General features: G+C 48.7%; 3 protein-coding genes across 3 annotated transcripts; all 3 read right to left on the bottom strand.

Moving 5' to 3' along the window:
• Nucleotides 1-1245: 1245 nt before the first annotated feature.
• On the bottom strand, nt 1246-2531 carry LOC311581269 (developmental pluripotency-associated protein 5A-like). Its single transcript, XM_084753385.1, has 3 exons — nt 2348-2531; nt 2092-2271; nt 1246-1490 (listed from the first exon to the last, which is right to left on the bottom strand). The coding sequence occupies exons 1-3, from the start codon at nt 2457-2459 to the stop codon at nt 1417-1419; spliced, it is 366 nt and encodes a 121-aa protein (XP_084609511.1). The 5' UTR covers nt 2460-2531; the 3' UTR covers nt 1246-1416.
• Nucleotides 2532-6200: 3669 nt separating this feature from the next.
• LOC311581784 (adenosine 5'-monophosphoramidase HINT2-like) lies at nt 6201-6678 on the bottom strand (the record flags this gene model as incomplete). Its single annotated transcript, XM_084754327.1, has 1 exon — nt 6201-6678. The coding sequence occupies exon 1, from the start codon at nt 6669-6671 to the stop codon at nt 6201-6203; it is 471 nt and encodes a 156-aa protein (XP_084610453.1). The 5' UTR covers nt 6672-6678.
• A 4632-nt stretch (nt 6679-11310) lies between these two features.
• Nucleotides 11311-12671, bottom strand: LOC311581268 (developmental pluripotency-associated protein 5A-like). Its single transcript, XM_084753384.1, has 3 exons — nt 12411-12671; nt 12155-12334; nt 11311-11560 (listed from the first exon to the last, which is right to left on the bottom strand). Exons 1-3 carry the CDS (start codon nt 12520-12522, stop codon nt 11481-11483), a joined length of 372 nt encoding a protein of 123 aa, XP_084609510.1. The 5' UTR covers nt 12523-12671; the 3' UTR covers nt 11311-11480.
• Between the last annotated feature and the right edge of the window lie 217 nt (nt 12672-12888).

Here is a 12888-nt window from a genome sequence, read left to right as displayed (position 1 = left end):
TACAGAGAAACCCTGTCTTGAAGGGGGGGGCATTATAAGTGTGTGATTTATCTCAAAGGTTATATGTAGATATGTAGATATGACTATATAATACACATATGGCTGCCAGGTGGTGGTGGCACACACCTTTAATCCCAGCACTCCGGAGGCAGAGACAGGTAGATTGCTGTGAGTTCAAGGCCAGCCTGGGCTACAAAGTGAGTCTAGGACAGCTAGAGCTGTTATACAGAGAAACCCTGTCTCAAAAAACAAAACACAAAACAAGGAGGTGATGCTCCCAGTTCCTAGTACTCAGGAGGCAAAGGCAGGACCTCTGTGAGTTCACGGATAGCCTGAGCTTCTATATAAGGAGCTCCAGGCCAGCCTGGGGACAGAGTGAGAGCCTATCTAAAACCAGAACACCGCTGGGCATGGTGGTGCACGCCTTTAATCCCAGCACAACTTTAATCAGGTTCGTGTATCCATGTGAGTTCAAGGCCAGCCTGGTCTACAAAGAGTCCAGGACAGCCAAGGCTACAGAGAAACCCTGTCTCGAAGAAACAAAACAAAACAAAGCAAAAGATAAAGCAGCCAGGGCGTGGTGGCACACGCCTTTAATCCCAGCACTCAGGAGGCAGAGGCAGGCGGATCGCTGTGAGTCCGAGGCCAGCCTGGTCTACAAAGTGAGTCCAGGACAGCCAAGGCTACATGGAGAGACCCTGTCTCAGGGGGAAAAAAGACAGAAAAGAGTAAGATTCTGCTTAAGAATCACACCTTCAGCCAGGCATTGGTGGCACACACCTTTTATCTCAGCACTCCTGAGGCAGAGGCAGGCGATCACTGAGTCAGAGGCAAGCATGGCTCTAAATTGAGTGCAGGACAGCCAAGACTACACAGAGAAACCTTGTCAGAAAAACAAAACAAAAAAGGAATCACTCCTTCATGCAGGCCGTAGTGGTACACACCTTTAAGCCCAGCACCAGGAGGCAGAGGCAGGTAGATTTGTGACAAAGAAACCCTGTCTTGGGAGGTAGGGAGAATCACACCTCCATGGTGCTTCCGATATAAAATCGTGACCTTCAATCCATTAGATACATGAAACTATTTAAATCCCAGGCATAGTAGCACATGCCTTTAATTCTACCACTTGGAAGGAAGAGGCAGATGGTTCTCTGTGAGTTAGATGTCATCCTTGGATAGATAGGACGACAGTGAAAACCGTGTCTCAAAAACCAAAGCCAAAACAAAACACAAAACAACAACAAAAACTATTTAAATTTTATTATTTAGATAACAACCCTGGAACGAGAGATATTCACATCAGAACTCATTGCAAGCAGGGATCCCACCTCCCCCACCCCCTTGATATCTCATTAGCTAAAAAGGATATAATAAAGTTAAAAAGCACGACAGAACCACTCCACCACCGGCCACAGCCTAATCTGTGAGGAGGCACTCCCAACACTGGTCCAGCTCCAGGGTCTTCACGGCTTCCTCCAGCTTGTGCAAATCTGCATGAGAAACACAAACTGGGGGATAAGTGCTGGGGAACAATTGGAGCCCTCAGGATTCACCACCTCTTTCAGCATTTTTTTTTTTTTTTTTGGTTTTTCGAGACAGGGTCTCTCTGTGTTAGCCTTGGCTATCCTGGACTCACTTTGTAGACCAGGCTGGCCTCGAACTCACAGCGATCTGCCTGCCTCTGCCTCCCGAGTGCTGGGATTAAAGGCGTGCGCCACCACGCCCGGCTTCTTTCAGCATCTTTTGTGGACCTCTAATTCCATTCTAAGCACACTGGGCCAGTTCCAACGTTCTCCTAGAAGCCTGGAGGTGGGGTTTGGGCGGGACAGAGTTACCTAGGAAAACCCTGCCTAGGGGGACCAGTCCAACTCCTTCCCACCTTAAACTCACCTCTGCCCCCCCCCAACCCCGCCCCAACTCCCAAAACATTCTCAGAGACAGACCAACGGGGAGAGGGATCCTGGTGATGCCCAAGTTAAGGCACCTTAGGGAACGCAGGCGGTGGGGCGGTGAGGAGGAGGTAAGGGCGGCAGAGGGAGGAGGCTGCTCCACCAAGCCTTGGTTCAGAGCACCTGCAGGAGCCACTCTCACCTCTCTCTTGACGCAGGTGGTACCTCTCAGCCATGGACTGCAGTATCCATTTAGCCCGAACCTTGTTGTCGTAAGCGCCATAAACTAAGATGTCGGTGAGTTCAGAAGATTCCAGAGTCTTCAGCTCGAACATGGCCCGGCTCACCTGCTCCATGTGAGGGATTCGAGATCCGTGTGGGCCTGTCGGGGAAAGGAAATGAGAGCTCCAGACCAAAGAGCATGGGCCTGGGTAGCCAGGTCAAGACTTGCCACTCACCGAACAAAGATCTTAGCATCACCGTGTGGACTTGTAATACTTCTGGATCTTTCAGGTCTTCAGGAACTTTCACCCATGGCGGGATTTCTTTCCGGGTCGGGAGGGTTCCCATCTCAGTTCCTGGCCAAGCAAACAGTTTCCAGGGAAGACTAGGTCAGGATGAACTTTGTGTCTGAAAGCCCCAGAGCTCAGTGGTTTAGTACCAGTGGGGGCGGGGTCTGGCCAGGCCACGCCCACTAGGGCCCACCCCCTTCAGGGCCCAATCTCAGACTCACTGCTTGCACCCTCAGGCTGTGCCCCAAGGAGACCAGGCCAACACCCTTCCCTGCCCAGCCCAGCCCAGCCCAGCCCAGCTGTCCCAGATTAACTGGTTGCACCTATACTGCCTTGTTCTTTTGAATCCAGGGGTCTTGGGGACAGAAGCCAGCGCTGATGGCCTTTCTCTAAAATAACTGAGTGGGCCTGAACCCGGATAAGCTGGGGTCCATGCTGGGAGGTTTGGAAACGTCTAAAACACTATGGTTTTCCTCATCCGGAAGGAACTGGATCCTGGGTGTCAATTTGTGTGGCGCCTTAGCAACTCCAAAGAATTCAAAAATTAGATTTCATTTAATAAAAATGAAGAAAAATATCAAAGATTCATTCTTTTCGCTAAAAGCTCCAAGTGCCTTAAAGTGTGCCCACCATCGTCCTTGAAGGACCTGGTTTGGAAGTTTTGAACTGACCCTGGATTTCAAAGCTCATGTGTTCCCTGCTTGGCCACGACCCCCAATATGGCGTAGGTTTCAGGCTAGCCTTTGAATAAACATGGTTATTCATTATTAAAATCAGTGTTTCCAACAACTTTGAAGCCACGGAGTGGGCTCCCTGGTGAGGAGGTGATTTCACTGTTTTGAGCTTTAAGATGAACAACCTGCCTTTTCCCAGGCCCAGCACAGCCTGCTATCATGTCAAGTCCTTTCAGCTGAAGATTACTAACAGCTTAAAGCAACGATTTGGTTTGGGCTTTTTGTTTGTTTGCTTGGTTAGGCTTTGGTTTTTGTTTTTTGTTAGTTTGAGACAGTGTTCTCTGTGCGTCCCTGGCTGTCCTGGAACTCTCTGTAGAGCAGGCCAGCTTGGAGAACTCAGAGATCCCCCTGCCTCAGCCTCCTGAGAACTGGGGCCAAGCTTGGTTTGGGCTTTATTGCAGCCAGGAGCCCTAATAATTTAGAAAATGACCAGCAATAGCTACATCTGTTGGATGAAGGTTAGTGAAGCCTGGATATTGGAAAGGTTTGGTGGAGGTCTTAGGACATTGCTTTACATTGCTTTACAATAGAGCAAGGGGACAAAGGGAAAGCTGGTTCCAATTGTCATGTAAACAGAGAGTCAGAGGGCCACTGTGTTCATAGATTGAAGGGACAGCTAAGTCCTGGGCAAGTGTTCTCCACTCAAAGACTATGTCAATGCAATGAAGAAACAAATATGAATAGCATCCAGAGTTGTCTAGAAATGTCTACATAGTGGCTAGAATAAGGATTTGGGAGGTTGAGGTAGGAAAAACCTGAATTTATTTTAATTAATTACTTTATTTATTTATTTTTGGTTTTTCAAGACAGGGGCTCTCTGTGTAGCTTTGTAAACCAGTCTGGCCTGGAGCTCATAGCCACCTGCTTGCCTCTGTCTCCTAAGTGCTGGGATTAAAGGAGTGTGCCACCAGGACTGGCTTATTTATTTATATATTTTTAAAGATTTATTTATCATATATACACAGTGTTTTGCCTGCATGTACACCAGAAGAAGGCACCAGATCTCATAGATAGTTATGAGCCACCATGTAGTTGCTGGGAATTGAACTCAGGACCTTTGGAAGAGCAGCCAGTGCTCTTAACCTCTGAGCCATCTCTCCAGCCCCACCCCCCACCCCGCCTTTTTTTTTTTTTTAGTTGTTTTTTTTTTTTTTGAGACAGGGTTTCTCTGTGTAACAGTCCTGGCTGTCCTCAACTCCCTTTTGTAGACCAGGCTGGCCTTGAATTCACAGGGATCTGCCTTCATCTGTCTTTTGAGTGCTGGGATTAAAAATGAGCACCATCAAGCCTGGCTGAGGAGCCTGAATTTAAAGCTGAAGCTGGACTGAGCTATTGCTGGGAGACCTATCTCCACAACAAAGAAGAGGGGACTTGAGCCATGGCTCAGTGGTTAAGGACACTGGGTTGCCACGTGGTGGTGCGGATCTTCCATCCCAGCACTTGGGAGGCAGAGGCTGGTGAATCTCTGTGAGTTCGAGGCCAGGATGGACTACAGAGTAAGTTCCAGGACAGCCAGGGCTACACAGAGAAACCCCGTCTTGGAGAAAGAAGAGAGGAACACTGTGTGAGTGTGTGCACTTGAGTTTAGGGCATTGTGGAGGTCAGAGGTCAGATTCCCTGGAGACAGAGTTATAGGGTTACAGAGGCCCTAAGGATCAAAATTTGGATCTCTTGCTTACATCTCTAGCTTCAAATCAAAACCAAGTGTCTATACTCTCAACTCTTCTGTTTTTTTGTTTTGGGGGTTGGTTTTATTTTTTATTTTATTTTATTTTTGTTTTTGTGGTGTGTGTGTGTGTGTGTGTGTGTGTGTGTGTGTGTGTAGGAAGTTATGAATGAGAAAAAGAAATAAAAGCTGGCTGCGGTGGTGCACGCCTGTAAACGCAGCACTCGGGAGGCAGAGGCAGGCATCTCTGTGAGTTTGAGGTTAGCCTGGTCTACAAAGCGGGGCCAGGACAGCCAGGGCTACACAGAGAAACCCTGCAGAAGAGGAGGAGGAAGAGAACAGGACTGCTCCTTAGGTCTGGTGGAGGAGACTGCTTATTGTAGGTATGTGGGAGAGCACAGGCCAGAGACAGGAACACCTGGGAGAGTCCAGAGGGGACAGGTACCCCGAGCCATGCGAGAAGATTTGGGGGGGGGGGGTGGAGGAGCACCTGTTAACCAACAGGAGCAGCAGCCTGAGCCAAGACGGTAAACAAAAATGGCCAGGTAACCAAAATTGTTGGAGTATATGGGGAAGCGTGGCTGGAGGAAGGGCACCCCTGAGCTAGAGAAGTTTAGGGTAGGGTCGGGGTACGCCACACAGGAGAGACTGAAGACTGCAAGGAGAACAGGTCCTATTTTATACGTTAAATAGGCACCTCAGCCATTTGTCCTGGGTTTGAAACTGACCGGTTACTGGTGTGTGCATATCCCCAGTATGGAGGTGGTCAGGGGACAACCCTGAAGTTGGTTCTCCGTCTACAGTGTTGGTTCCGGGACCTGAACCCAGGTGGTCAGACTGGGGACAAGTGCTTATACCCACTGAACTATCTCGACCTCCCTTGAAATTTTTGTTGTTATTGTTTTTCTTTTTTTTTTTTTGTTTGTTTGTTTTGTTTTGTTTGGGTTTTTCGAGACAGGGTCTCTCTGTGTTAGCCATGGCTGTCCTGGACTCACTTTGTAGACCAGGCTGGCCTCGAACTCACAGCGATCCACCTGCCTCTGCCTCCCGGGTGCTGGAATTAAAGGCGTGCGCCACCACGCCCGGCTGTTACTGTTTTTCAAGACAGGGTTTCTCTGTGTAAGCCCTGGCTGTCCTGGAGCTCACTCTGTAGACCAGGCTGGCCTTCAACTAAGAGATCTACCTGCCTCTGCCTCCTCAGTACTGTGATTAACTCCTTGAAAATTTTTGTTTTGTTTTTTGTTTTTTCAAGACAGGGCTTCTCTGTGTAGCCTTGGTTGCCCTGGACTCACTTTGTAGACCAGGCTGGCCTGGAATTCACAGTGATCCACCTGCCTCTGCCTCCTGGGTGCTGGGATTAAAGGCGTGTGTCACCACGTCTGGCTTCCCTTGAAATTTTTTAATGAGAGAAAAAAATGTAAATACTATACAACATCAGGTTGCTAACAAGGACCTTCCCATCGTTGACCACAAGCCGATACCCGTCTTTTAGACCCTCAGCCTTTGCTATCTTCTTGGCCACAAGAAGTAAGTGTCCTAGAAGCTGCTGGTCTTCTTCTTCAGCCTGGCTAATTCGAGGAATGGGTTTCTTAGGAATGACCAGAAAGTGCACAGGAGCCTGAGGCGCCACATCCCGGAACACTAGGCACTGCTGATCTTCATACAGAATGTCAGCTGGAAGGCTCCGGTCCAAGATCCGGGAAAAGATGGTTGGTGCAGCTCCTCCAGGAGCTGCTGTCTGGGCCTTGGCCACTTCACTCCCATCGGTCACACCTGCGTTTCCTCGAGCCTGCGCCCCCCGGGGCCCCTCGGCCGCCAGGGTTCTGCGCGAACCGCGCAAACCCAGTGCCAGCAGCACTGCAGCAGCCATCTTCCCGGAGCCTTTGTTTTGTTTTTTATATAATGTATTCTGCCTCCATACGAACCTGCAGTCCAGAAGAGGGTGTCAGATCTCATAGATGGTTGTGAGCCACCATGTGGTTGCTGGGAATTGAACTGAGGACCTTTGGAAGAACAGCCTGTGCTCTTACCCTCTGAGTCATCTCTCCAGCCCTCTCCTAGTGCTTTGTTTGTTTGTTTGTTTTGTTTTTTGAGACAGGGTTTCTCTGTGTAGCCTTGGCTATCCTGGATTCACTCTGTAGAGCAGGCTGGCCTTTAACTCACAGCAATCTGCCTGCCTCTGCCTCCTGAGTGCTGGGATTAAAAGTTTGTGTCACCATGCCCGGCATCCTAGTGTTTTTTGTTTTTAATTTATTTATTATGTATACAATGTTCTGCTTGCATGCATGCAAGCCAGAAGAGGGCACCAGATCTCATTATAGAGGGTTGTGAGCCACCATGTAGTTGCTGGGAATTGAACTCGGGACCTCTGGAAGAGCAGACAATACTCTTAACCTCTGAGCCATCTCTCCAGCCCCATCCTAGTGTTTTTAAAGGCCAGTCTTTGTAATTTTCAAAGGAAAATGAGTCTAAAAGTAAGAAAACTGATTCTAGGCTGGGCATGGTGGCTCACAACTTTAATCCCAGCACTCAGGAAGCAGAGCCAGGCAGATCTCTGTGAATTCGAGGCCAGCCTGGTCTACAAAATGAGTCCAGGACAGCCAAGGCTACCCAGAGAAGCCCTGTCCTGAAAACCCAAAATAAGGGGGGGAGGGTGTGCGCTGGAGAGATGGCTCAGAGGTTAAGAGTACTGTCTGTTCTTCCAGAGGTCCTGAGTTCAATTCCCAGCACCCACATAGCAGGTCACAACTGTCTGTAACTCCAGTTCCAGAGAATCTGACATGCTCTCACAGACATACACGTAAGCAAAACACCAATGCAAATAGAATAAGTAATTTTTTAAAAAAGCCTGCCTTAGAAGCAGCCCCACATTGCAGTTTAACTCAAGTCCTGGCTGTGTCCCTAATCGTGATCAGTCTTGGGGTGTGTGTTCAATAAGCCATCAATAGCTGACTGAGATCAGTGTCTGAGTGTTCTGTGTGGCTATTCCTGGGCTTTAACAGATACATTCTTCTCAGCAGCCCATGGAAATTTCTCCAAAATTAGCCACATGTTAAGACACTTCTCAACAAATACTAGAAGTTGAAATAACGTATCTGGTCCTATCTGACCAGGACTAAATAAAGCTAGATACCAATAGTATTAGAAACTGAAGAAAGTGTAAACTGAACTCATGGAGACTGAGCAACACAGAATCAAATAATAATTGAGTCACTAATGAGATCAAAAAGGAAAGAAAAGGCTCCAAGAATTTAGTGAATATGAAAGTGCAACATATCAAAATCTTTGGGACATAATCAAGACATTCCAAAAGAAAAGTTTACAGGAATTTTTAATGCTTATTTTAAAGACAGGGTTTCCTTGTGTAGCCTTTTCTGTCCTAGATCTAGCTTAGTAGACAAGGCTGGCCTCCAACTCACTGAGATCTGCCTGCCTCTGCCTCCCAAGTGCAGGGATTAAAGACATGTGCCACCACACCTAGCTCCCAAACTCATTTTATGATGCAGTATTACCCTGACACCAAAGCCCAGAGACAAACACAGCCACAGCAACAAAAATAAAGAACACTACTGATACCTCCTAACACAGGGAAGAATTTAACTTGGTGTCATGGCTCTGAAATCCCAGCCCTTGAGAGGCTGAGGCCAGAGAAGTGGCAGATTCAGCACCAGCCTGTGCTACACAGTGAGTTTAAGACCAACGTGGGCTCCTTAGTGAGATCCTGTGGAAGAGATGGAGCCTAGGAGTCTTGCTCTCTCCCTTTTCATCCCCTGGAGTCCACTAGCCTTGGCTTCTGCCCCATCCCTCCCACATGTTTCTTTTTAAGAACCCCCCCCCCCCCATTACAGCCTCATTCCTGGGTACAAGGCCCTGAATCCCACACCAGTTTTGCATGAAATAAAGTCAGTGTTTTAAGAGCTCAAGCTAAGCCAGGTGTGGAGGCACATGGCTTTAATCACAGCACTCTGGAGGCAAGAGGCAGGTGACAGGAAGATCTCTGAGTTCAAGGCCAGCCTGGTCGACACAGTGAGTGTCAGGACAGCCAGGGATACACAGAGAAACCCTGTCTCAAACTCCCTCTCCTCACCCCCAACAAGAGCTCAGCTAGAAGCCTTGGATGTTGGACATTTTCTTCCCTGTTCCTTTGTACAGTTGAACATTAATTTGGTATTTTAAGAAAGGTCACTATATACCCAATACAACAACACTAATCATACTTTAACTGTTTTACATTTATTTATGTGTTTGTGTCATGGCAGCACTTGTGCAGGTCAGAGGTCAACTTTGGGAGTCACTTTTCTCCTACTAGATGGGGGTATTGAAGTCACATCAGGCTTGGCGGCGAGCACTTTAGTCACTAAACCATCTTCCTGGCCCTAGCCATGCTACTTATTAAAGCTAAAAAGAAATCAGAAACTCTGAAATCAGGTCATTTTATTGGCTAGACCTTGGCTGGCCCAGAGCTTACATTTCTGCCACAGAAATCACAAAGTAGCTATAGGACGCAGGCAAGCCACCATCTCTGGAGAAATTCGCACTCTTAAATGTGAATGCCTTATAGTCACTCCCCGGTGGTGGGGATGGGGAGTGGGGGGATGGGAGAATGGGCAGGGGTGGGGGAAAGACCTAGATATTTAGTTAGTGAACAAGTTATTGTTTCAAATTTCCTCCATATGCCAGATGTGGTGGTGCATACCTTTAATTTCAGCACTTGGGAGGCAGAGGCAGGCGGATCCCTGTGAGTTCGAGGCCAACCTGGTCTACAAAGTGAGTCCAGGACAGCCAGGACTACACAGAGAAACCCTGTCTCGGGGGAAAAAACAAAACAAAACAAAAAACCAAACACCAAAACAAAACAAAGAGATGGAAGAAGCTAAGAGCTTAGGACACTAGGTGATTTGCTAGCTGGTCACTGTCAACCAAACACAAGAGTGGTCCTCATATCTGTAATCCCAAATAGTCAGGAGGTTGAGGCAGGAAGATTGGTGTTTAAGGAGAGCCTGGGTTACAGTAGACCTGTGTCAAAAGAAAAAGACTTTAAAAATATATACCAATGTGTACATGTGTGATGTCTATATATCTATCTCCATGCTGATGTGTACATACGTATGAGATACACACATACATACACACACACACACATTCCCACACACAAAGGTTACATGTGAGTAGGGCATGGTGGTTCATGCCTGTAATCCCAGCACTGGGGAGGGGAGGCAGGGTCAGGCAGATCTCTGTGAACTGGAGGTCAGGAGGCTATACAGAGAAACCCTGTCTTGAAGGGGGGGGGCATTATAAGTGTGTGATTTATCTCAAAGGTTATATGTAGATATGTAGATATGACTATATAATACACATATGGCTGCCAGGTGGTGGTGGCACACACCTTTAATCCCAGCACTCCGGAGGCAGAGACAGGTAGATTGCTGTGAGTTCAAGGCCAGCCTGGGCTACAAAGCGAGTCTAGGACAGCTAGAGCTGTTATACAGAGAAACCCTGTCTCAAAAAACAAAACACAAAACAAGGAGGTGATGCTCCCAGTTCCTAGTACTCAGGAGGCAAAGGCAGGACCTCTGTGAGTTCACGGATAGCCTGAGCTTCTATATAAGGAGCTCCAGGCCAGCCTGGGGACAGAGTGAGAGCCTATCTAAAACCAGAACACCGCTGGGCATGGTGGTGCACGCCTTTAATCCCAGCACAACTTTAATCAGGTTCGTGTATCCATGTGAGTTCAAGGCCAGCCTGGTCTACAAAGAGTCCAGGACAGCCAAGGCTACAGAGAAACCCTGTCTCGAAGAAACAAAACAAAACAAAGCAAAAGATAAAGCAGCCAGGGCGTGGTGGCACACGCCTTTAATCCCAGCACTCAGGAGGCAGAGGCAGGCGGATCGCTGTGAGTCCGAGGCCAGCCTGGTCTACAAAGTGAGTCCAGGACAGCCAAGGCTACACGGAGAGACCCTGTCTCAGGGGGAAAAAAGACAGAAAAGAGTAAGATTCTGCTTAAGAATCACACCTTCAGCCAGGCATTGGTGGCACACACCTTTTATCTCAGCACTCCTGAGGCAGAGGCAGGCGATCACTGAGTCAGAGGCAAGCATGGCTCTAAATTGAGTGCAGGACAGCCAAGACTACACAGAGAAACCTTGTCAGAAAAACAAAACAAACAAAAAAGGAATCACTCCTTCATGCAGGCCGTAGTGGTACACACCTTTAAGCCCAGCACCAGGAGGCAGAGGCAGGTAGATTTGTGACAAAGAAACCCTGTCTTGGGAGGTAGGGAGAATCACACCTCCATGGTGCTTCCGATATAAAATCGTGACCTTCAATCCATTAGATACATGAAACTATTTAAATCCCAGGCATAGTAGCACATGCCTTTAATTCTACCACTTGGAAGGAAGAGGCAGATGGTTCTCTGTGAGTTAGATGTCATCCTTGGATAGATAGGACGACAGTGAAAACCGTGTCTCAAAAACCAAAGCCAAAACAAAACACAAAACAACAACAAAAACTATTTAAATTTTATTATTTAGATAACAACCCTGGAACGAGAGATATTCACATCAGAACTCATTGCAAGCAGGGATCCCACCTCCCCCACCCCCTGATATCTCATTAGCTAAAAAGGATATAATAAAGTTAAAAAGCACGACAGAACCACTCCACCACCGGCCACAGCCTAATCTGTGAGGAGGCACTCCCAACACTGGTCCAGCTCCAGCTCCAGGGTCTTCACGGCTTCCTCCAGCTTGTGCAAATCTGCATGAGAAACACAAACTGGGGGATAAGTGCTGGGGAACAATTGGAGCCCTCAGGATTCACCACCTCTTTCAGCATTTTTTTTTTTGGTTTTTCGAGACAGGGTCTCTCTATGTTAGCCTTGGCTATCCTGGACTCACTTTGTAGACCAGGCTGGCCTCGAACTCACGGCGATCTGCCTGTCTCTGCCTCCCGAGTGCTGGGATTAAAGGCGTGCGCCACCACGCCCGGCTTCTTTCAGCATCTTTTGTGGACCTCTAATTCCATTCTAAGCACACTGGGCCAGTTCCAACGTTCTCCTAGAAGCCTGGAGGTGGGGGTTGGGCGGGACAGAGTTACCTAGGAAAACCCTGCCTAGAGGGACCAGTCCAACTCCTTCCCACCTTAAACTCACCTCTGCCCCCCCCAACCCCGCCCCAACTCCCAAAACATTCTCAGAGACAGACCAACGGGGAGAGGGATCCTGGTGATGCCCAAGTTAAGGCACCTTAGGGAACGCAGGCGGTGGGGCGGTGAGGAGGAGGTAAGGGCGGCAGAGGGAGGAGGCTGCTCCACCAAGCCTTGGTTCAGAGCACCTGCAGGAGCCACTCTCACCTCTCTCTTGACGCAGGTGGTACCTCTCAGCCATGGACTGCAGTATCCATTTAGCCCGAACCTTGTTGTCGTAAGCGCCATAAACTAAAATGTCGGTGAGTTCAGAAGATTCCAGAGTCTTCAGCTCGAACATGGCCCGGCTCACCTGCTCCATGTGAGGGATTCGAGATCCGTGTGGGCCTGTCGGGGAAAGGAAATGAGAGCTCCAGACCAAAGAGCATGGGCCTGGGTAGCCAGGTCAAGACTTGCCACTCACCGAACAAAGATCTTAGCATCACCGTGTGGACTTGTAATACTTCTGGATCTTTCAGGTCTTCAGGAACTTTCACCCATGGCGGGATTTCTTTCCGGGTCGGGAGGGTTCCCATCTCAGTTCCTGGCCAAGCAAACAGTTTCCAGGGAAGACTAGGTCAGGATTAACTTTGTGTCTGAAAGCCCCAGAGCTCAGTGGTTTAGTACCAGTGGGGGCGGGGTCTGGCCAGGCCACGCCCACTAGGGCCCACCCCCTTCAGGGCCCAATCTCAGACTCACTGCTTGCACCCTCAGGCTGTGCCCCAAGGAGACCAGGCCAACACCCTTCCCTGCCCAGCCCAGCCCAGCCCAGCCCAGCCCAGCTGTCCCAGGTTAACTGTGGTTGTCACCTATACTGCCTTGTTCTTTTGAATCCAGGGGTCTTGGGGACAGAAGCCAGCGCTGATGGCCTTTCTCTAAAATAACTGAGTGGGCCTGAACCC

The sequence above is a fragment of the Acomys minous genome (assembly GCF_964271855.1).
Source record: "Acomys minous genome assembly, chromosome: 13".
Classification (NCBI taxonomy): Eukaryota; Metazoa; Chordata; class Mammalia; order Rodentia; family Muridae; genus Acomys; species Acomys minous.
This window is presented reverse-complemented; position numbering and strand designations above follow the sequence as displayed.

Bases quoted from the DNA above. Each gene is read 5' to 3' on its own strand.
- LOC311581268 (XM_084753384.1), bottom strand. From the start codon at position 12,522: ATGGGAACCCTCCCGACCCGGAAAGAAATCCCGCCATGGGTGAAAGTT. The intron at 12,335-12,410 runs GTGAGTGGCAAG...TTTCCCCGACAG, and splicing joins GATGCTAAGATCTTTGTTCG to GCCCACACGGATCTCGAATC. The intron at 11,561-12,154 runs GTGAGAGTGGCT...TTTCTCATGCAG, and splicing joins CCACCTGCGTCAAGAGAGAG to ATTTGCACAAGCTGGAGGAA.
- LOC311581269 (XM_084753385.1), bottom strand. From the start codon at position 2,459: ATGGGAACCCTCCCGACCCGGAAAGAAATCCCGCCATGGGTGAAAGTT. The intron at 2,272-2,347 runs GTGAGTGGCAAG...TTTCCCCGACAG, and splicing joins GATGCTAAGATCTTTGTTCG to GCCCACACGGATCTCGAATC. The intron at 1,491-2,091 runs GTGAGAGTGGCT...TTTCTCATGCAG, and splicing joins CCACCTGCGTCAAGAGAGAG to ATTTGCACAAGCTGGAGGAA.